A 26,564-nucleotide genomic window follows, 5' to 3' on the forward strand; every position below is an offset into this window, starting at 1 on the left:
TTGGGTTTCTGGTAAGACAGTTGCAGGAGAAATTCGTAGCCAAAGATAAACCTCTGTACTAGGCTTTCATAAACATGGAGAAAGCCTTTGAGAAGGTCTCCCAATTCCTTTATCTGGTAATCAATGCAGAAAGTAGGGATAGAGGAGTGGTTAGTGAGGGCTGTAAAAGCCATGCACAGGGCTGCTGTCAGAAAGGTGAGGGTTGGCAATGAGTATGGTGAAGAAATCCAGGTAGAAGTCTGCAGCCCCTCTTATTCATCCAGGTAATAACAAAAGAATTCAAGACAGGCTACTGCTGGGAGTTTCTCTATGCTGATGACCTTGCTCTAATAGCTGAGTCACTAGCAGAACATCAGTTCTTCCCAGACATCAATTCCTCCCGGCCAAGGCTGCATTCACTTTGGTGAATGAATAAAGCACCTCCTTACACACACACACATATATATATATATATCATCATCATCGTTTAACATCCGCTTTCCATGCTGGCATGGGACGTTTTGCCTGAGGATTGGCGAGCCAGATGGCTGCACCATGCTCCAATCTGATCTGGCAGAGTTTCCACAGCTGGATGACCTTCCTAATGCCAACCACTCCGAGAGTGTAGTGGATGCTTTTACGTGCCACCGGCACGAGGGCCAGTCAGGCAGTACTGGCGATGCCCACGCTCAAATGGTGTTGTTTTATGCGCCACCTGCACAAGAGCCAGTCCAGCGGTACTGGCAAAGACTTCACTTGAATGGTGTTTTTCATTTGCCACCAACACAAGTGCCAGTAAGGCGATGCTGGCAACAATCACACTTAAATGGTGCTTTTTATGTGCTACCGGCACAGGAGCCAGTCAGCAGCCCTGGCAACGATCATGCTTGGATAGTGCTTTAATGTTCCACTGGCATGGGTGCCAGTCAGGCGATGCTGTCATCGGCCACGTCAGCGAATTTGATTTTGATTGTGATTTCACTTGCCTCAACAGGTCTTCGAAAGCAAAGTTTAGTGTCCAACGAAAGAAAGGTATGCATAAGTAGGCTGGTTAAACCGTTGGCATAGGCCACAGGTTATGGTCTCACTTGCTTTGCCAGGTCTTCTCAAGCACAGCATATTTCCAAACGTCTCAGTCACTAGTTATTGCCTTGGTGAGGCCCAATGTTCAAAGGTTGTGCTTCACCACCTCATCCCAGGTCTTCCTGGGTCGACTTCTTCCACAGATTCCCTCAACTGCCAGGGTGTGACACTTTTTCACACAGCTGTCCTCATCCATTCGCACCACATGACCATGCCAACACAGTTGTCTCCTTTGCACATATCTGATGCTTCTTTCTCGCAAGGCGCTTACACTTTGTCGTGTATGCACACTGACATTACACATCCAGTAGAGCATACTGGCTTCATTCCTTGCAAGCTTATGCATGTCCTCAGTAGTAACAGTCCATGTTTCACTGCCATGTAGAATGGCTGTTCATACACATGCACCATACAGTTTACCTTTTACTCTGAGCAAGTGGCCCTTTATCACCAACAGAGGTAGGAGCTCTCTGAACTTTGCCCAGGTTATTCTTATTCTAGCAGCTACACTTTCAGAGCATCCACCCCCAACTACTCACTTGGTCACCTAGGTAACGGAAGCTGTCAACTACTTCTAGTTTTTCTCCCTGACAGATGTTGTTCTCTGCACATTTCCAGTGTTTATTGCTCCTGAGTATCTGCCACATACAAAAACTATCTTCCCAGTTAGCCTTCCTTGACATTGCTGCACCTCTTATGTGTCCATAGCTTACACTTGGTACATCTTATAGAGTTTCTTATTTCTTTACTGGCCACAAGGGGCCACACACAGAGGGGACAAACAAAGGGATTAAGTCAATTACATCGACCCCAGTGCGTAACTGGTACTTAATTTATCGACCCCGAAAGGATGAAAGGCAATTTGAACTCAGAACATAACGGCAGACGAAATACGGCTACGCATTTCGCCCGGTGTGCTAACGGTTCTGCCAGCTCGCCGTCTTATAGAGTTTCTACCTACGCCTTTTCTACAGATCGAGCAAGGCCATCTACCTGAAGGGATTTGTGATTTGCCTCCCTTCCTACTTATTAGGACTTTGGTTTTAGCTAGGTTGACTCTGAGGCCCTTCAATTCTAATCCTTGCTTCCACATCTGAAACTTCTCTAGTTCTGATAGTGACTCGGCAATTAGAACAAGGTCATCAGCATAGAGGAGCTCCCAGAGGCATCCTGTCTCGAATTCCTCTGTTACTGCCTAGGAGGGGGCTGAGGACTGAACCTTGGTGGACCCCTACCTCTACCTGGAATTCTTCACTGTATTCCTTGCCAACCCTCACCTTACTGACAGCATCCCTGTACATGGTTTGCACAGCTCTCACTAACCATTCATCTATCCCTAGTTTCCTCATTGACCACCAGATGGAGGATCGGGGGACCCTGTTGAAGGCTTTCTCCATGTCAATGAAAGCCAGGTACAGGAGTTTATCTTTGGCAAGGTATTTCTCCTGTCTTACCAGAAATATAGCATCATTCAGCTGTCTTACCAGAGATATAGCATCAGTGGTGCTTTTCACTGGCACAAACCCAAACTGCATCTCATCTAGATTGACCCTCTCCCTAATTAGTTCGGCTACAACCCTCTCCATGACTTTCATTACCTGATCCAACAGCTTTATACCTCTGTAATTATTTGTATCTAATGGGACAAGAATGCAAAACATCCAGACAGCTGGGTGACACAAAAAGGGACATCAAAACATCCAGACAGACAATACAACGAAAACAAGGATGGGTCATTCTGAGTTTTCTATCTTCAGTCGAGTTCCAGATTATCTTTGCAATTTCGGCTGGTTATACTCGAGATTGCTCCAATCTGGCCAGCCCCAGGAAAAAACTAAGCATTAGATTCTGTGGAAGACAGCAGCGAATGTATACAAAAACAAGGATGGGAAAAAACGGAAAACGTTACACAAATACAAATAACAGGACATAACAATAGGTGTCTTTCGACCAAGACGAATTAAATTAAGCTGGCGTGTGTGGAAGTAAAGCCTTATGGCAGGGACATAAGATTAGACAGGCACAGGGAGGAATATAGATGTTGCACGGATGGTAGTCGAACCAATTTCGAAGGGAATGAAAAATAAAACCATTTACCTCGTTATTTTTTTAAGGTCATACCTAGGTTTCAAATTTTTATTTAGCAAATAAAATAATTTGCCAGGCAAAATTCTGATCAGTAACCACGCCATAACGTTAACATATAATTTAGAGACAAATAACACGTGTCTCATCATTATATATAATTTTTCAAATTCACTGTGCAAGCGCAGTTTCAGTTGGCAGCAAATGAAAAAATGCCGAACTAATCTTCTGAAAATGGTAAAATCATATACGTACAATATATAGGGTAGAGAGTTTTTTTTGAAATTTCACTACTAGTGGCCGAGCATATATGAAATGTCAATAGACAAAATATTCTCAATATAAAATAGTGTACATTTAAACACAAGAGAAGCTGCCTTTAACAGGCAGCTTTACACGCTAGAAGGAGCAGTCAAAATTACCAAAACCATATACATATGTATACACATATATACTCGTACATGTATATATACATATATTTAGTAAAATTTAGATTCAGATGAATACAGAACTGAAGTTAAAGGCACCAGAATTTAGTATGGTATTATCCATATAATTCAAAATGGGGTGATTATAATCAAAATAAGCAACAAGGATACCTCTGGATATCCTTGTTGCTTATTTTGACTACATATATACATATATATATATATATATATATATATATATATATATATAAATATATACATATATATATACATATACATACAAATATATATATATACATACACACAGACATATATATATACACACACATATATACATACATATATACATATATGTATATATACACATACATATACATATTTATGTATATATGTAAACGTATATACATATATATATACACGTATAGATATATATATATATATATATTATATATATATATATATATATACACACACATATATACATACATATGTACATTTATGTACATATATACATATATATATACACACATATATACATACATATATATATATATATATATATATATATATATAAACATGCACATATATATACATATGCACACATATATACATATATCTATTCATATATATATATATAGGTTTTTATTTATACATTTTTATTCTATTCTTGTTTAACCTTTAGCATTTAATTTGGCCGTATCTGGCCCAAATATTCTAGTTGTTTCATGTTAAAACTGATCAGATGCAACCTCTCACACCTACCCTACAATGTCATTCTCAACATTGAAATCTTGAAGCCACAAAATTTATTCAAAGCAATGTGAATAAATAAACAATTCACTTGACAAAAAACTCTGAACACTAAAGGGTGCAGGAGTGGCTGTGTGGTAAGTAGCTTGCTTACCAACCACATGGTTCTGGGTTCAGTCCCACTGCGTGGCACTTTGGGCAGGTGTCTTCTACTATAGCCTCGGGCCGACCAATGCCTTGTGAGTGGATTTGGTAGACGGAAACTGAAAGAAGCCCGTCATATATATGTATATATATATATATATGCATGTGTGTGTTTGTGTGTCTGTGCTTGTCCCCCCACAACATCTCTTAACAACCGATGCTGGTGTGTTTACGTCCCCGTCACTTAGCGGTTCGGCAAAAGAGACTGATAGAATAAGTACTGGGCTTACAAAGAATAAGTCTCGGGGTCGATTTGCTCGATTAAAGGTGGTGCTCCAGCATGGCCGCAGTCAAATGACTGAAACAAGTAAAAGAAAAAAAAAAATATATATATACACATACATATATATGTATACACATGTATATATACATATATATACACATACATATATATGTATACACATGTATATATACATATATATATGTATATATACATATATATACATGTAAATATACGTATATATGTATATGTATCTATATACATATATATATACATACATATATATGTATATATATATATACATGTACATATACGTATATATGTATATGTATCTATATACATATATATATATATGTATCTATATACATATATATATATACATACATATATATGTATATATATATACATGTACATATACGTATATATGTATATGTATCTATATACATACACACACACACACATATATACACACATATATGCACATATATATATATACACTTACATATACACGTATATATATATATATACATGACTCAGTGGTTAGAGTGTCGAGCTTATGATCATGAGGTTGTGAGTTCAATTCCCGGACTGGGCTGCATGTTGTGTTCTTGAGCATGACACATTATTGCACATTGCTACAGTTCACTCAGCTGTAGAAATGGGTTGCGACATCACTGGTGCCAAGGTGTATCGGCCTTTGCCTTTCCCTTGGATAACATCAGGGTGTGGAGAGGGGAGGCTGGTATGCATGGGCAACTGCTGGCCATTGATAAACAACCTTGTCTGGACTTGTGCCTCAAAGGGTAACTTTCTAGGTGCAATCCCATGGTCATTCATGACCGAGGGGTGGCGCACCATACATACATATATACATATATATATATATATATATACATACTACATATGTGGAAAATTTTGTCTGTTGGTGCGTTTGTTTGTGGAGTTGTTAGCTAACTCCTCCTACATTGTTTTATCAATTTTGATGAAACTTGACACATGAGTAGAAAATGCATGTCCGGACACCTTGTGACATACTTAGATTGTTGAAAAAAATTGATAATAGGGTCTCTGGAAGGGATCCTTATATCTACTACATATAAGTAATATACTTTATTCAAACACCCAAGGGAAATAGCCCATAGCACCTGCACTTACAATTGTCAGTTTTTAGCGAAGCAATCAATATTTGATTCTCACAATCAGCCAACCTAATTTTGCATTTCATTACTCACAGAAAACTGCTAAACCTTATTATTGCACTCTCTTGATTTGAATCTTAAACCTTAAAGACTTCATTCATACATTTATATACATACATTCTTTTTTGTGCTAACCTTATTAATACACTTTCTTAATTTGAATCTTGAACCTTAAAAACTTCATTCATACATTTATATACATACATACGTTTTTGCACTTATATACTACACTTATTTATTAGCTTTAATAAATTAGCCTTGATAAAGTTTAGCTTTAAAATGTCATGATGACTAAGAGTACGAGTGGGTACTTTTACTTCCCTAAGTAGCTGCTCTAATGTGACACTTGCGATCTCAAGTAAGTCTCCCATTCATTATATTTGATATGTACTAAATCAAACAATTATTCTTCAGCTATTCTACTTCAATATCTAAAAAGTTATATACATACTGTTGTAATTAATTTAGACCATTATTAGACATTTTTTCAACATCTCCAAATAACTAAATGCTGGCAATGCATGCAGGGTTTTCAGTTAAATTTGATTACATTTTGAATGTCCATAACTCCAATAATTCTGCATTTTTCCAGTTAAACTTTTTCGATGACAGAAGATAAATTTTTAATTCTAGAATGTATTTAATAAGTGTGTCTCAATCCTGTTTTTTCTCATGGTCAGATCTATGTTGGATGCTCTAGAGATGGAAATCCAGAAAATTTAATCACCTATGCACCTAACGGCAAAACTAAAAACATTGTGTATCACGAAGCATTTGTGTTTATTCAATGTATATCAACAAAGGATATAATCATCAGTGAGAAAGCCAAGAAACTGCTCCCGCGTCACTATTAGGAACTTGTAACCAATGACACTACTACCCTAAAACATAATACAATTTTCTTTTTAATTTAAGAATTCATTATCTTTTACTTGTTTCAGTCATTAGACTACAGCCATGCTGGGGCACCACCTTGAAAGGTTTAGTCAAACAAATCAACTCCAGTACTTATTTCCAAGCCTGGTGCTTATTCTGTCAGTCTGTTTGTGACACAGATATTCATAATGATAATGATTCTAATTTCAATTATAACCAAAAAACACAATTAAAATACACCCAATACAGAAGTTTTTTTTTTAAAAAATGAAACAAAATCAAGCTCATTGAAAAAATCCATGGAGAAGAATTAGCTTTAGGACACATTAAATACAATTAAATGGCAAGTAACAAAAGATTCCCTTCCATTGAAAAAAAGAAAAATTGATTGTCAGACCAAGCCAAGCTATCAGAATACCTAATAATACTACTGTAAATTTTACATTAAAAATTATTTTCCTAGGGAACTTTTGCTTCATGCTGTTCCTTTCAAAAAGATTGTGCCATGAAAATTACATTTACTGCAGTTGTAAACAAGATTATAAGAACATACCAATTCATCAAAAAAAACTTTCATGGAGAAATGGAATGAATTTATAGTAAAAAAAAAAAAGCTGAATTGGAACTCAGATAAAAGGGAAATTATAACCCAATAACTTTGAGAATTGTTTTGATCAAAAAGTGATTTAAACTCAACAAACATAATAGACATCTTGTTCTCTGATCTAAAAATACAATAAGTATTCAAAGTTAAATTAGAAAATGAGAAAAGAAAACAAATTACAAAAAGTTTAAAATACAGAATAGTAAAAGAATGATAGTGCTTCAAAAAACGTGTCTAAAAGCAACATTTTACAGAAGCTTTTTATTATTTTTTTTATTTTAAAGAGAACATGTACATTTGTGTACACAAACTTGATATAAATTTAAATAGCTCTAAACAATCATGATTTATATAATGAATCATATACAAATGCAATAACTGACACAAGAAGGTTTAACAAAATATAAAGAGATCAATTGAGGACAATGACTAATCAATGCCATGCTAGAGAAAATAAAAAACTCTAAGTAGAAAATAATATACAAGCAAAGCGAAATTCTAGACACAAGGACATCTGGAAATAAGGCAGCAAAATAAAAAAGTTCAAAGAAAATATGTCAAAGAAGATTGACATCATGGACATTGTATGTATGTGCAGCCTAAAAGTTGGAGGAAATTGTTTCTAATACCAAAGGAAGCAATCCAGTCTTAGCAAGTGAACATTAAAGTTGTTAGAGATTTTTGACTTACGTAACAAACCATCTCTCTTAATAGGTGAAATATAAATAACCATATAAATAACAAAACTGAAGAATACATGAACACCAGAGATATTATTTCTACTTAATACTAACTGAAAAATCTTGAGCAAAATGGCAGTGTAATAAAAGCATTATAAAAAATAGTTTCACTTTTAAGTATTTCTTCTAGATATTAATATATTTTCTCTCTCTCTCTCTCACACACACACACAGACACACACATGCACACACACACACACACACACACACACACACACACACACAATAGAAAAGCACAATATTCTATTGATATATGAATTTAGTTGTTTTAAAGAAAAGTTTATTCCAAAGAACTACATCAACAATTAACAATTTCTCAACTAAATTTGAAACAGACTACCAAATGTAATGGGCTCTGTAGAGATTCAATTTCCTATTAAAACTGAATGCAAAAAGTGATTATGTATATACTGTTGTAGCACATGTATATCATCCATCACTGAAATTTACTAATGAAAATTTCATAAACATACCTATAAATGCAAATACTTAACAGTTACTGTTGGTAATCAGTTCTTTTAAAGAGAAGCCATCTTTCTCAAATAAAAGTGAAACATTAAGTAGCTATCCTAACCATTTCTATAGTACTTGCTATAATGATTATTCCAACAGTGCATAAGCTAAATTAATTCAGTTCATTTATTCTAAATCCAGATCCAACTAAATTAAATAACATATTACTTAGTGCTTTTAATTTAATTGTAAATATTAATAATACAACTAATTTGACATAACAAAGAATATTTGGGATGAAGTATATTCTAAAACATGAATGTGATGAACAAAAGAATGAAATAGAAGAAATTCAGAGGTCTGAACTGCAAGACAGTAATAATAGCAAGATAGATTACATAACAGATAATGCTATGAATGATCACAATATGGAAAAGGAGTCTTTAATAATTAGAAATTAATCACCAACATGATCAAGAATAAAATTTAGTAAACTATTGATACACAGAACACATTTCAGGAGATCAAGTTGGAAGAAGAAAAGAAATTTAGATTTTTTTTAATGTATAAATTTTGTTACAGTTGACATTATAATAAATTCCTACAACCCATTTTAACCAGGTCAGGACCATACAAATATAAATGAAAAATTAGGTTACTCTGGTATTTTGATGATTTCACCTGTCTGTGCCTTACAATTGGTTAAGCTTGACATTAGAATCTACATTAGATAAACCTACACATTTTTAATACTATAATTACAGACTATAACTTTCAGTATTTAGCAAATAAGCTTTATTACATTTAATATATATATATCTAAAAAAAATCTTACTGTACACAAAAGAAGATAGTATTGTTAATTAGTTCTTTTCATTAACTTTTAAGCAATTAAAATTAGTTTGCACAGGATAAAAGAACAAAAGAACTTAAAACATTTATTAATTTATGAATATATTGTATGCTAATTCTTAGGAAATATTGAAGCTTATAAATTTATGTTAATGAACAATTTATTACAACTCATTTCTTTACAATGTAATAAGAAAATAGTTCATTAAAAAAGATTTATTTATAATAAATATTATTATTTCAAATATGCAGTAATGGTTACTTTTTAACTTATATATTTTACATTATACAGTTTATGATATTAAACATACAACTAACATTTAAAAAAATGAATTTTAATTAGACAAATTAAGAAGTAATGTCACACATTATGTTTCACCTTATGTTAATATTTTAATTTCTTTCCTTTTTTTCTTGTTTTTTTTTTTGTTTTGTTTAGGACCTCGATGCAAAAATATGAGGTACTCTACTAATGACTACAGCATTTAGCATAATCCATTACAAAGTGTATCAAATTCACTGCTAAACTAATAATGATTACATCTTTAACTAAACACAAAGTATTTTCTGGAAGTAGATGTAATAATATTGTTTGAAGTATCCTTGGTATTATTTCAATTACAGTAAGGAATGGAAGCAAAATCAATTCAGTACATTTCAAACAGTAAAGCAATACACTAGATATTATAAAATAGGTTAAACTTCTTTAGGTTTTGGCTAACTTGAATAATTATTTATCAAGCACAAAGTAGCAACTGAATGGATCGTACTAAATTTCTGAAACCACTGGATCATTGGGGCACCATCTTAGTAACTGTTTATGCAATGTATCTAGAGCAAACTGAATGTAAATAATAATAATAATAATAATGTTCTAATGTGCATTAGATGTAAGAAATTAGCATCAATTTTTCATTTATTTGCATCAAACACTTTAGCAATTTAAAAGGAAAATAAGAAATAAATCACAAAATCAATGAAACCCTTCTTAAATGAAGTTAATATTTGAGAATGTGGAGAAAAGAAATGAAAACACCAACAAAGCAAACACTAAATCACCACTTGACATACACTGAATGCTTAAGAAATAAGATTTTAATCATGAACATTTTTAGTGAAATAATAAGAACTACAAAAATAGAAATGCTCAACAGCTGCTCAGAAAAGCTATATGATCTAAAACATCTAAGAAATAATCACAGAAAGATGAAGACAAGAAAGAAAAATGATGAAAATCAGAAATCTCCAGTTTAAATAAATACAACCCTGGCTTGTGCTCATGCTGGAACAAATATAATGAAGCCTGTGTGTATATTTGTTTGTGTGTATGTGTGCTTGCTAAGGCATATGAAACATGGGACATTTGGCTGGTTACTGGACTTGCAACATTGAGAGCTAAGTTCAAGCCAATCTATTGCTGCTATGTGAGTGGTACAGACCTTGGGCAAGACTATCACAGCTCCCTCGCCGATGGAAGTTAGTAAGACTGCAGTCATAATCCCATTTCACTGGTAAAGAAAAAATAGAGACAGCATCTTTCCATCATTCTAGACATACTCAGCACTTTAATGTAACCTCAGAAATTGCATTACATGAAGCAGTGCAGTATTTCAGCAAATCAGTAAAGAATTTCCAACTGATAAGCATCATGTGATGAAGTGAAAACAGGGACAAAGCTGTGTTTACATAAATTTATAATTATTTGGTGCAAAACAATTGCAATGAGTTCTCAAAGGAAATATATATATATATATATATATATATATATATGATATATATATTATATAAATATATATATATATATATAATATATATGATATATATATTATAGAATATATATATATATATATATATATATAATATATATGATATATATATTATAGAATATATATATATATATATAATATATATAATATATATATATATTATAGAAATAATATATATATATATATATATAATATATGATATATATATTATAGAAATATATTATATATATATATATATATATATATATATATATGATATATATTATAGAAATATATATATATATATATATTATAGAAATATATATATATAATATATATATATATAGATATATATATTATATAATATATATATATATATATATAATATAATATATATATATATATATATATGATATATATATTATAGAAATATATATATATATATATATATATATATTATATATAATATATGATATATATATTATAGAAATATATATATATATATATATATATATAATATATGATATATATATTATAGAAATATATATTATATATATATATATAGATATATATATTATAGAAATATATATATATATAATATATGATATATATATTATAGAAATATATATATAATATATATATTATAGAAATATATATATATATAATATATGATATATATATATATAATATATATATATATATAATATATATGATATATATATTATAGAAATATATATATATATATATATATATATATATATATATAATATATATATGTTATAGAAATATATATATATATATACACATATATTATATAAATATATACATATATATATATTATATAAATATATACACATTATATAAATATATATACATTATATAAATATATATATATATTTAATTTTTAAAATGGATTTAAATTACTTTTTAAAACACATTCTGAGGCTAATGAAATGTCCAAAAAACCATACATTAATTTACTGAGTAAACTTTTTACTTAACACTTAATATTCTGATGTGAAAATGGTACAAGTTAATACATGAACAAATAAAGGGAAAATTAGTTATTCAGCCAAATTTTGATTTGCCAAGCAAAAATGTAGAATGGCAATATTCTTAAGATAATATGAGATTACTTTGGAAAGGTTTTTTTTTTCTTTCCTCTAATGAAAACATTCTAAATTTCAAGTTATTTTAATCTTGATTACATATATGAGGTTGATAAAACATATTTTCACAATTATAATATAATTCATTTATCATAGTATAATAATGATCTTAAACAAACCGGCTCAGAAAAACAAGGCTTGCCCTGCAATTGGGTGGAGTTTAACTGGAGGGCAGAAACTGTAAACACCTTGAAATACATATCAACAAGAGAAAAGGTAAGAAAAAGGGAAGGTGGCACTTACTTGATAAAGTTCAATGATGTGAAGTGTCTGGAGAGGTGAAATTGATGCCAGTAAGGGGCAGTAGGTGGCAAAAGGTGAAGAAACAAGACAAAAAGGAAAGAGAAATGAAGAGAGAGAGAGAGAGAGAGAGAGAGAGAGAGAAAGAAAGAGAGAGAGAGATGGGGAGGGGGAAAAGAGAAAAGAGATAGAGGTATAAAAAAAAACTCAGCAAGATGCAAAAGTTAACTATCTTTGAAACTGAGTATAGTTGACATCCTTTTTGTCACGAATACAGAAAACTAATAGTAACCACAAATTTCAAAAACCATGAGAACTATCTAAATACACACATAGATACATAATATATATATATGTGATACAACAAAGACCTAAGCTCTCCAAAATGTTCAACACTATTACTGCAATAAAAAAAAAGGAACACCAGCATGTCTCCAACTAAAGAAATGGCAACAATTTATTGTGATAATTTTATGAAGAGGACAACACTTCATGTAAAGCAACAAATATGAACAAATTATGTTCAAAAACAAACTGACATATGCAAACCCGAAAAATAATCTCATTAAAAAATATGCACTTCATAAATGAAATTCCTGGAATTTCTTTCGTTAAGAGAAAACTTTGTAAAGGTGGTGTAGAACATGATAAGAAAATATTTTCTTAATGTTTACAAACACGAATTAGACTATAAGCTACATATGCCAAAATAAATTTTACTAAAATGACCAAAAAATTTTTATTGATAGGAGTATTCTTGTGGGCTATTATTTTTGGTTTGTTTATATTTTTGCTGAATTTTGTTTTAAATTTTCATTAATTCTGTCTCAGACAGTTGTAGATTTTCTTGTCAGTGCTTAACTCTTTAGCATTTAAACCAGCACTATCTGGCCCAAATATTCTACCTGTTTTATGTTCAAACTATCCAGATCCAACCTTTCACACCTATCATACAATGCCATTCTAAAAGTAACATCAACAAAATTTTGAATCTATGCAATAATGCATGATTAATTCAAAACAAACTAAATAAGTAAGCATAACATTTAACAGAGTAATATGAATGCTATAGGGTTAAATGCTTGATGACTATTATGACAACATTATTTTGTAAAGACACCTGCACCACATTAAACTGGTTAACGAAGAAATAGTACATTGCACTTTTGTTTGTTTTAAAATCTAAATGATTAGATATAAAAATTCTTCTGTCACTAATAGTGTGAGGTGTGGTCAAAGTAAAAATAACAAGAAATATAAATGATAAAGTTTTGCAACTAATTTCTAAAATTAATACAGTCCTCTTTTATAATTTTACATAAGAAAAGTATCTAAAAATGACTATGGAGCTGAACTGAAATATCTTCTGCATTTTTTCATGACTTTAAGATGCATGGAATGACTGGTGAAGGTTTATTTTATAGAAATCAATAGACTAGTTCTAAATGTAGAGTATATTGGTGTAAAATGTTGGTACAAGGCCAACAACTTTGGAGAAGGAGGGGTAAGTTGATTACATTGACCCTAATGCTTAACTGGTACTTATTTTTATCAACCCTGAAAGCATGAAAGGTAAAGTCAACCTCAGCAAAATTTGAAATCAGAACATGAAGATGGACAAAATGTCACTAAGCATTTTGCCCAGTATGCTAACGATTCTGCCAGCTCGCTGCCTTAAATGTAGAGTATATTAACACATTAAATACAGAGACTAGCTAACATTAGAACCTAAGCAATATCCAACACATAATTGTGTATGTCTTTACACTATTGTATATATTATATATATATATTCCTGAAAATATAGCAGGAATTTCCAACTACAAATCCAATCCATACTAACATGGAAAGCAGATGTTAAATGCTGATAATGATTTTAAACAAAACAAAAATAAACTATTTCCTAAATAAATATCATTTTAGTTGTTTTTTTATATATTTAAACATCTTTATTTTTAATTTCCTTGGAGTCTTTTCATAATTTGAAAAGGTTTCTTAATAAAGACAAAAATTTAGAAGTTCTACAGAACTGAAAGTGAAATGACCAAATGGATAAGCTTAACCCTTTAGCATTTAAACCAGCCACATCCAGCCCAAAATATTCTACCTGTTTTATGTTCAAACTGACTAGATCTAGCCTTTCACACCTACTATACAATGTCATTCTAAAAATAAATACCCACATGCATGCTATGAGATAATGCATAATTGATTCAAAATATTGTGAATAAACAAGCATTACACTTGACAGGAAAATCTGAATGCTAAAAGGTTAAATTCAATGGAAACATACTGCTCAAGCTGTGTATCAGTTAATCTAGGTGCAAGAAAAACAAGATTACTTAACTCTTTTGAAAAGTTATCTAGAAGAGATTAGTGCCCTGTCTCAAGAGAAAATTGACTTATTTGATGCTACAGAAATTCAAAATACTGACCATACTGAAAATGAAACAACTAATGTAAATAAAATTATAATGAAAATTAGATACTAAACAAAAGAGTAAAGGCTAAGACATGAACTAATTAACCCAGAATCTAAGAGTGTGTTTGAACTTTCAAAAACTTTTGTCACTTTTATCACTTCTGTAGTTATTTCATTTCCAACTGAAAAAATATTACTTTAATACTCAAATCTTAATATGTTTCAAATGAGACTATAAGTCATTTTGAAAAGTTATAGAGGAAAATAATGATAAATCTTCTACAATTGCATTTTCTCTTGTCTGTTCTGTTGTCCCAAACAGAGGCAACAAAGAGTAATGAAACTACCTTTTGTTTTGTGAGATAGAAGACAATACCAATGGTGCTAGTACCACAATGTAATGTACCTAATGCATTCTGTAAGGTGGTTGACAATGGAGCAGAAACATTGTCAAGAGAACACTTTAGTCATGTCTTGTCTTTATACTCCCTAAAGTGGTTGATGTTAGGAAATGATGCCCAGCCATAGAAATCTTGCCAAACTAAAATATACAGGTGAGACATGATCACCAACCTGTTTAGGCAAGCATAACTTTGATTTAAAATTGACTCTATGACAATTCATGCCAGCATGGAAAATAGACATAAAAACAATGATGATGATAAATAGAAATATAACTCCCTGAAGTGAAATTTGTTCCCAATATATAAGAAAAATATATTCAAACCAAATGAGATTTTGTTAAAGTATATTGATAACAATGGATCTAAATCTAATGAGTGAATAGTAAAATAATGTGAATAACATTTGAAAAAAAAAAAAAATCTGCTCTCTTATATACACTTTTAATTAAATTTATTATTTAATCTAAAGTACTAATGATAAATTATATAGAATAATTAGGTACTTAATTAGCTGTAACAATTTTGAAGAATTATGATGATGCACAGAAAGCAATAATATTGCCCAATTAATAATTTTATTAAATTCTCAGCCTTTTATAATACTGGATAACAACAGATTAAATGTTGAAAATTGATTTCATAATTTACACAGTAAGAGATACTTTTAGGTTTTCTGGATAAATTTTGAAAGTACATTTCTGAAAAATAATAATAAACTAGATTTCATTTTATATGTTTCATGTAAGAGATTATTATTGTTATTGTTTTTGTTGTTGTAGCTACTTAAAGTAAACAACTGGGTTTAAGACAATGAATTTTACAGTTTTCTCTAGAGAAACAAAAAATAACTACATCTGGATAATCTACTAAAATTAGCCTAGTACCAACCATTACTACAATGATTTAAAAACAAAAATAAAGCCATTTCTATTCTGCCTAACTATGAGTCTGATATATGTTTCCTTGTTATTCTGATTTAGGTCATTGTTTGTGCCATACCATCATAGTCATTGTATACGCCATACCTTTATCTTCCCTAATATGAAAATGTTCATAACTCAAGTTTTGCAATATATGTTGTTTTTGTAATTCAGTATTAGTAGGTAATGTGAAGTTCAATGTGGTTATGAGACCATGTTGCTTCTCTGTTTTAGTGACCAATCAATTCATATATCATTAACTCTTTAGCAATTAGGTTTCTCTATCAACTGTAGGGTATATTTATCCAAATTGATTTGAATTAATCATACATTACCTTATAGTTTTGAGATTTCAATGACGTGATAGTTTATTTTTAGAATAATATAGTAGAGTAAGTAGGAGAGGCCAGATTTGGCCAGTTTGAAGATAAAACAAGTAGATTATTTTCATTGGATATGACCAGTTTAAATGTTAAAGGGTTAAATATTCTGATAGAGGCTCCAGCAAAGACAAATAAAGAAGACTCAGTTTAGAAGAGCCTTATTTAGTGGCAGCTACAGACAGAATTAAGGCTTAGTGTGTAGCAATCAATACTATGGACATTTTTATGAAATCTATTTTTCTGTTTGTAATTAAAGGCTTGAAAACTGTATTGGTAGCTGTCCAGGCTTCTTAAGTATTACCGATATGTCATGGGCTGAGTCAGAATTGCATGAGCTGGAACTGACCCTATATAGAGTACAACTTTTCATTAGATAAACGGTTTTTAATATTAACATTTTTGGTTTCACTAGGTACGTTGTATATGAGGAGAATAATTGGTACATATTATATTAGTGAATTTCAAAGTTTATAATGTTTTCAGCTTAATGAAATAGCTGTCTCCAATCACATCTTCTTTATCATCTATATTTTGTATTCTGATTGATAAAAGTGTATCACAGATGCCGAATTAAATAACTCAAGAAGCAGAGTTTAGTGTTTCAGCATCAAGAAATAAAGTGATATATCTATTATAATGAACATATCTTCAATTCTTATAAGTAGTTTTTTTTTTTATTTATGATGTCTGTAAAACAAGAGCATAATCTGGTCTTTGAAAGGATCCAACTTGAACTTTGACATATTGTTTACAATATACAACTTTCCCAGCTCATTACAGTAATCAATTAAAAAAGGAAGATTTGGTAACAGCTAACAAGATTAGGCAAAAAGTGTAAAATATTACACTATATTTTTATAGCTTCTAAAAGAATCAGTACTTGAATTATGTAATATATGCATATATTTCTTTTTAATTTCCAGTGCATAGCAGATATTGAAAAAAAATTCTGTATCCTTATCATACATTTGAGAAATATAAAAATCTTAAAACCTCACTAAGCCTTACTGACATGTTTAGTTCATTGGGAGTAATCAGGAACTTTTCTATAGGCAATATCATTGATATTCATAAGAAGTGGATATAAGAAATAGAAGTTCCTCAGACTGACTATCAATAAGCAGACACTTTAAATACACTAAATGGAGAGAAGCTATTGTATCTCAAAAATTGTAGAAATTATACATGTCAGTTGCATGATGAAATGAAAAGTGAGGAGAATGTACACTATTTCCAAGATAAAATGTGTGTAATAACTTGATAAGTTTAAGAACATGATTTTAATTATAAAATATGTTTACAGTGCAGTGAGATTTTGGATATTAAAGATATATTACCAATTACTGATGAAGAATGGATTAGATATAATTTTATGGGTGTAAAGACGGACTGAGCATAGATAATTTGGAAGATATATATAGGCAAAGACACAGGTACAGACATAGCTGTGTGGTCTTGGGTTCAATCCCACTGTGTGTTACCTTGGGCAATTGTCTTCTACTATAGCCTTGAGTTATACAAAGCCTTGTAAATGGATTTGGTAATGGGAAACTGAAAGAAGCCCATTTTAGGGCATCCAGCCATAAAACCATGCCAAAGTAGACCTCACTGATGCTATTTAGATAGTGCTAAATAGCACCCAATCCACTTTGTAAAGTGGTTGGCATTAGGAAGGGCATCCATCTGTAAAAGGCTTGCCAAAACAAACAGTGGAACTTGACACATTCCTCTGGTTTACCAGCTCTTCTCAAGCCATCCAACCCATTACAACATGGCACACAAAGATTAAATGATGATGTATATATTACATGTGTGTGTGTGTGTCTTTGCACACATGTGTGTTACTCTCCTTGCCTTGACTTCATGTGATAGTTGTAAATTAATGCCAACATCATGCAAGCAGTGTCCTTTGTTTCCAATTTCCTGTGAAACATGGCTAGTCATGGAGGAAATATTACTTGCTTGGCAACAGGAAGGGCATCTGACTGTAGAAAATCCACCTCAATAAATTTCATCCAACCCATGTAAACATGAATGAATGGACATTAAAATAATGGCAATGATGATATACCTATATCTTCCAAGTTATCTATACTCTGACCATTTTCTTAACATCTCAAATATTTTAAGTGTGTGTATGAGACTGGAGCAAACTTGATAATTTTACATTAATTCCTGCTAGATAATGGAAAATGGGTTAATGTTTAATCATAGTCATGGGTGGGAGAGAGGGTAGCCATGATACAAAAGTAACTGCCTCAACCATAAGATGCAAAATAATTTACCAAAAGACTGAGAAGACACTACTACAAACTCATGATTGATGATGCTCGGATTGATCCCTCAATAATTAAAACAAAAGATGTTCTTTTCACAAAAACTGCCATGTTCATCCTGTATTCCATTTTGCCTTTTTCTCCAAACCAACTGACTCTATTCCACCTCACTCTAAGTTTCCAGAGTTTCTTTCTACCCATACTGTAACATTATACCATACCATACTGCAAAACTTTCTCACTACATCTCTTTCTGACCATCACATCAGTTCCAATAATAATTTCAATCAAAATGTGCAGAAGACCTGGTCAAGCTATGCAACTGTAGTAAAATGTTGACAAAGATGATTTCACATTTAATATTAAACTTAACAACTTCACATAAATTTTCCAGTTATTCCATACCAAAAGGATCTTTCTAGATAGATTAAAATATTTTCCTTCAGAATAAAAAAATAATATAAAATAGATTACTTATTTAAGCTTAACAGATACATGTAGAAACAGCTAAAAAACAATAGATACGTGGATGAGATGCTGATTCTATAATCACAAGTATTTGGTTTTCAGTTTCAACTGCAGACCTATCTTTTAAAATGAGACAAATTAATACTATTTGTTCATCAATACCTAAATAAAGAATAAATGACTAGCCTTCTTATATGTTCATTATCAGCTGTTATCATTTTCTTCAATTTTTATCCATATTGGCATAGGATGGACAAATCTGCAATGCACCATCTTTCCAAGTATTTGCAAACAGTGTCCTTTCATTCGAGAGTTCTAGCTTTTTAATGCCTACCTAAGCCTTTATCATGTCTTTTATATTTTCACTTATATACTCTCTACAATCATCTCAAAAAGAAAGTATCATCCCTCTGCACAAGTGTATTTGGTTTCCTTGCATATGTAAGCTCACTCATTTGAAACTGAAATCATTAAAAAATTTTTTTTGCATGTAATTTATCTCAGAAGTTCACATTGAGCCATCAAAATTCTTCCATAGTACATTCATTCCCAATAAATTTACCAAGTTTCATCATGAACATTCTACAAACACTAGTACATGGAAATGGTATATTTAGCAACACATTTTTGACACAGACATCATACAGCCAATGGCTCATGTGATGAGAGAGTCAAGCAAACTTGAATTTTGAATTTCTGTAGTCTATACAACAGCACTAGTTATTTTTGTGAAACTTTAATCTTTGATAGATTTTGGAAACCCAAACTTTCATACTTCAAACTTGGTATGCATTAACTTGACTGATTTGCAAGTGCCTACATTTATTCCTAAACTAATTTGTAACAGCTTTGAAGTAAAATAAGGAAGGATGGAGCTCCAAGTAAGCTTTGGCACTTCACTAAGTATATTGTTGATCATCAGTTTGCTTGTCATTCCCTAAAATAAGGACTGAACAGATTTCAGAAGCAATTCATCTATATCTACTTTTCCAATTGCCCATTAGCTTATAAAACATATTTTTTTGCAGATATTACAGTTTAGTCAGGAGAGGAGAGGCAGAACCCATTAACTTTCCAGGCCTTTCCATGTGGCAAGGATGATAGTCAAATTGAATTCCTGTAGATTATTGCTAGGGGGAGAATAAGGGAATGAAACAAACTAACATGGGAATCTCTATACAGTTATTCAACTGAGAGAAATAGCTGTCAAATTTCCTTCAACCACACCCTATAGTCTCAAACTAGAAAAGTAACTAAAGAAATATTACATAGCTCTAGATTCACTGAGCAAAAAATAATGATGGGATAGTCATAACTCAAACCCTTTTGACCAAAGCTATCCATTAACTAGAAGTTAAACAACATGCAGTTTTGAGGGGGTCAAATGGTTAGTGCAGGATCTGAAGAATCAAGATTACAAGAAGCTGGTGCAATGAGTGATCCAGCATGAAGTTGATATCAAACATCCAGGTTCAGAGGAACAGAAGCTGTTGAAGCAGAAAAGGGAGAAAAACAGTAATTCTATCAATTAGTGACTGCAGAAACTATGAGTGAAATTTTGCCAGTCAGTTACATTGTTTTTGCGTTATATGTGTTAGTGTGGATAGTGGCAGTAGCCTCATATATACAAGTTGTATTCTAATGTGAACTGTAGAGAGTCAACAGCTGATCCAAGCTTAAGTCCTGGCTCTGGAAAAAAACAAGATTGCCTACCACTGAAGGATTTAGAAATCTCTCCAGAAACTACTTGGTTGTAGATGAAATTGTCTATGTTACACATGGATGACTGATATATGCATGTAGAAGCTTAAGATGTGAAGAGAGGTATCATATAAAAAGGTGTGTGTGTGTAATCAGAAATAACAGCAAGCAAGTTACTAACATACATAAGAAAGAGCATAGACTATATAGCTGAACCTGGGATACACCAAACTTTAGAGAATACAATTCAAAAATATTTTATAGAACCAGACTTTTATGATACCCTTAAAGCCAGGAACTTTTCAGCACCCCCTCGTATTCTTATGCTAAAAATTACAAACTGTACAAGAAATTAAATAAGTCAATCTTAATTCACAACTTACCTAATCAAATATAATATCTTTTCTGCAAATAATCTTATAAACATCTAAATATCTTTTTTATTTCCACAATGAAATTTGTAGAAACATTTCTCTTATAAATTTTTTGAAAGAATATAGCTGAATCTTATTGCCCCAGTTATATCATTATCTGTAGTGTATCAATTAAGGAGTTCCATACTTTTTCCAAGATACAAAGGTCAGTTGTATAATAAAACCAAAGCATGCTTGGAATTGTCACTATGCTTCTTAAAAATGAGACACAGATGAAGTCTATAAGTGGACAACTTTACTAAAAGATTCATTCCAAACATGGTCAAAGATTTTAATGCTCTTTTAATTGAGTAAAAGCATTGTCTTTGTCAAAGTACTAAAGAGCAAGAAGCCTTTGGTATATTACAGAGTAAGTGTCTAATAAATCTCATTCTATGGAAACTGTACTGGTGACAAAGGTGATAGTTACTCCAATACAGGTAAAACCATATTTTTAATTTTAAAAAAATGACAAGTTGTATCACTTGTCCTTCAAAACGTCCTACTAGTAAAATTGTACATATATGTAGTTTCAAATCTTGGGATAATCCCAGACTACTTTAATGTTAACTACCTTGTATTTGCCTGGCATTACCTCTCTCCTCCTTTATTATTTGACCCACAAATTATACATGATGAACTGAAGTCCTATCAAACGCTTAGTATCAGTCCTATGAACTTTTAGGTTCAAACAAACATTTACAATGAATTTTCCATTTCTCTACTATTATGTTCCTTTGGAAGGGCGTCTAGCTGTAAAACACTGCCTCATGAAACCCATCTAACCCTCACCAGCTTTTCTAACAACGACGACGGCGATGATGATTTATAAAACAGTTTATTTTAGCTATCACCGCTAAAGGCCATGCTGGTACATCATCTTCATGATCAGAATTGAAACGTTTAGATTATCTAATTTAAGATAATTAACACAATAGCAATGTGGAGCCAAAAATATGACCACATGATAGAGAGAAGGAAAATAGGTCGAAATGTGCCTTAGAGACGTGTACCAAGGTTTTAAAAAAGGTAATTACAAACTAAAACAACAGATAACAGGAATTTGTCTTTAAACTTTCGGATTCACAATTAAACGAAATTCGGGACAACTAACACCCTTAAATTACTATCAATAAAATGACAACCAGGCCGAGAAAGTAAATTTATGAATTGAACAGTAGCTTCATATTGGTCAGCTTGGACTAAATAAAACTCAAGATAATATAAACACTGGTCTATGAGTAGACTTTAGCAACAGTAATTGTCGTTACGATTTTACAGACAACGATTTGCAAGAAAATGAGATTTTCAAAAACAACTCACAAAGATTCAAACAGGCGAAAAAAATCTAGACTATTTATTATTATACAAGTAATAATTTTCATATATATATATATATTATATATATATATATATATATATATATATATCAGATAATATAAGATAGGCATGGTTTATTTATTGACTACAATCTGTACGAAATAATGCTAGGGGAGGACATTAAACTAGAGGGATAGAGTCGCTTCCCTTGAGTAGAGCAGTCGCCATTTGTAAATACGCGTTGAAGCCAACTAAACTAGTCACACAGTGCAAGAGCAACAACAAAACATAATAAAATAAAGAGGACAGATTAGGAAAAGAAAGAAAAACTTAAAGACAACTAAAAGAGAGAAGAGAAACAAAAGATAAACATAAACCTCCCACTGTCCCCTCCCACATCAAGGCCACGGCACTATCACAGCAAATGTCTCCAAGTTGTGTAGCATAAACTATAAGGCAAATCATTAATGGTCAGTCACTTACATTTTGGTAAGATCACACATTCAGACACACAGCCAGACATATGGTTACTATGTGAGGAATCAGATCATTCTTTCAACTTTGGTTCTGCTAAACCATACATGACATTTCATTTGAAAACAACTCGAAACTAACAATTTTTTAAAAAATGAGGACAGCTTAAAAAAAAGTTCTTTCGTAACAAAGAAAGAAATACTTCGCAAACAATAGGATAAGCTGATTAATTACAACAGTTCAGATTCATTTTGACTTAATTTTTCTTAAATTTCCATTTCTTTTTAAGCTTGATATTATAAATAGATCAAAAGAATATTGGAGCCAACTTTTCCGATATAATTACTAGGTCTGTTTATTAGTGGGGATGGTAGAGATAGTTTGTTTATTTTTATTTGTTATTTTTTCCTGCGTTATATCCCAACGTGGGGAAAGTATAATTTTCAGTAGTTAATACACCGATTCCTCACTTGGTGACCAGTGTGTTGGTGTATAAATGTGTGTCCACACCCACATCAATTTGGCACGGTAAAACCCAGAGGCCGCTTAAATCGCCGAAGAGTTCTGTGAACGAAAGAGTGGGAACCATCAGGATCACCGACCGATGTTTCCAGGAAGTAAAAGGTTTTTAATAAAAGTAGTAGTAGTAGTAGTAGTAGTACAAAAGGCAGCATGTAAATTTAAGACATCAACAAATGTGTTCAGTGAACGTTAATGATGTCTGAAGCTAAACAAATATTAAGGGGGAAATGTCCGCAAATAAACAAAGATTAGATTAGCAAAGCAAGTGGTGGAAGTTCTAACAAGTCTCACCACATTAAAAGACTTCCAAGAAGTTGTGACCAACTTAACACAGATTTTCCCATCAGGTTATGGCTATAATCATTATTAATTCATTAATACTATTAAGAGAAGTTGCTGAGGAGGGGATGCTGATGATCGATAGAGAACTAAAGAAATAAACAGCAGGGGAATTAACAGAAGAGAATTGCTGCTGCTGCTAATAAAGACTTATATAGAAAGTGGCGATGGTGGGGATGGTTTTTTTTTTTCCCCAAAAACCTCATTCGTACCGTGCCGTGCAGTTTATACTCATAAGAATCACAGTGATTTTTTAAAATAAACAAAAATCGAACAATAAAACTTACGCCGACTGGGTCTCCGAGGACCGGAGGAAGAGCCGGTGTCAAAATTCCTCGCTCGATCCCTTTCCCGGGAACTATTTTCCTCTATCAATCTCCGCTCCAGTTGGTTAAGCTTGTTTTGTATTGAAGTGGACATCTTGAAGCGCGGTCACATGACCGTAGCATACAAATGTAGCGAGACATTCATAGACACCGATTAAAGTAGTAACTAAACGCAAATAATTCTTAATTTTTATCATGTTTTTTTTTAAGACATACAAAATTTTATTTCTGGATGACATGAAAATCATATATATATTTTTTTAATCTGACTGAGAATCAAAAAAGAAATCAAATTAATTTCTCAACATTCAACTAAATAGTTTGTTGTTGTTTATATACAAGTGAGGAAAGAGGAGTGAACAAGTGTCTCTGAAATCTAAATGCTTCTCTAGATGGATTAAAGGGACTTATAAATAAACACGCGAAGGTTTGACATTTCGATCCATTGAGAGAATTAAATTTTAATCAATTAAAAAGTAGCTTATTGTAAAGTTTGTTTGTTTCTTTTTTTTTAAATTTTTTTTTTACGTTACATCGGTTTCAGTGTGAATTTTTAGATATTTGTATTTGATAGGAAGGGTTGAACTCGAAGTAATTTTTAAGCCCCTAAACCTTCGGGATTGAGATCGTGGAATAAAGTTGTCGAAATTGAGTTGTAAATCAGTAATGTTACTGTTTAAAAGTGATTGGATGAGTGTACCCCAGAAACTAAACTGTAAGTTCAGTTTCTTGGTGGGGGGGGGGTATCTTTTTTAATATTTAGGAACATCTGGGTGACTGCTCAGATTACCATTCAAAAAGAATTTGAACTGTCTTGGCAATTACTATATAGGAATAAATGAATGAGGTTACTATGGTTAATATCGATTAAAGATTGAAAGCTTAGTTCAATTACTGGTGGGGATCATTAGTAAAAAATATATGTCCATGACACGATTTCAATTCTTAGTTGAAACGAGTGATTGAATTAGTGTTTTATTATACATTTCATCATAAATATCTGCTCTAAAAGCCACTGTTTCTTCATATTTTTTCTCCAAATAGCAGCTTCGTTAATCCTTATAAATTTCCCAATTCAAATATAATTTTGAACAAATTTTCTATGTATTTCAATTTTACATCATCCCATCCTTGAAATATATATATATATATATATATAAAATAAATATAAGAGAGTGGTCACTATATGGCTCACTCTAGCACTAGTTAATCCAAAAGGTTTCGACCACAAAAATACATGTTTCCCATGAAAGTCAGTACGATTTTTATTTGCCCTGTCCGTGTGAGCTAACAATCGTACTGACTTTCATGGGAAACATGTATTTTTGTGGTCGAAACCTTTTGGATTAACTAGTGCTAGAGTGAGCCATATAGTGACCACTCTCTTATATTTATTTTGTAAAAATATTATAATATATTATAAAATATTATAATAATCCAGGTTTCTCGGAGCACTAGGCCACTTGGTGTTGAATAGATATACTATTAAATTAGTATCTAATTCTCTCACCCTTATTAATTAATTATATATATATATATATATATATTGATAACACGCTGGTGTTAAACTTTGTTTCTATACTTGGATTGAGAAAATAAACTACACGTGAAATTTATTTTTCCTAAATAAAGTTTGGTCAGGAGAGAAAATGATTACTAGTTTGAAAGAATAATGGAAAAGAGATTGTGAAGACACTTATCTACAACAGAAATACGAAACTGTTGTTTTGGATAAACTCCTTCACATGCATTAATACATACATACAAACACACATAGATATAAATTATAAATAAATATATGTATGTGTGTATGTACGTGGCTGTGTGATAAGAAGCCTGCTTCTCAAACACATGGTTCCGAGTTCAGTCCCCTCATTCATTTATTCCTAGACAGTAATTGTCAAGACAGTTCAAATTCTTTCTGAATGGTAATCTGAGCAGTCACCTAGATGTTCCTAAATATTAAAAA

The 26,564-nt window shown here is 31.6% G+C and overlaps 1 protein-coding gene across 4 annotated transcripts in view; it reads right to left on the reverse strand.

The window, feature by feature from the left end:
* LOC115212821 (dual specificity mitogen-activated protein kinase kinase 7-like) overlaps positions 1–24,701 on the reverse strand; it is an 83,410-nt gene extending 58,709 nt beyond the window's left edge. For 2 of the 4 annotated variants that reach the window (XM_036501450.1, XM_036501447.1), the window contains exons 1-2: positions 24,557–24,701; positions 10,913–10,981 (exon numbers count right to left, since the gene is read on the reverse strand). In XM_036501450.1, coding sequence (XP_036357343.1) covers positions 10,913–10,981; positions 24,557–24,689 — 202 coding nt within the window. In that variant the 5' untranslated portion in view covers positions 24,690–24,701. The remainder of the gene's footprint in view (positions 1–10,912; positions 10,982–24,556) is intronic. The other 2 variants (XM_029781588.2, XM_029781578.2) reach the window with 1 other exon arrangement.
* Positions 24,702–26,564: the final 1,863 nt, after the last annotated feature.

Source organism: Octopus sinensis, linkage group LG1, assembly GCF_006345805.1.
Source record: "Octopus sinensis linkage group LG1, ASM634580v1, whole genome shotgun sequence".
Taxonomy (NCBI): domain Eukaryota; kingdom Metazoa; phylum Mollusca; class Cephalopoda; order Octopoda; family Octopodidae; genus Octopus; species Octopus sinensis.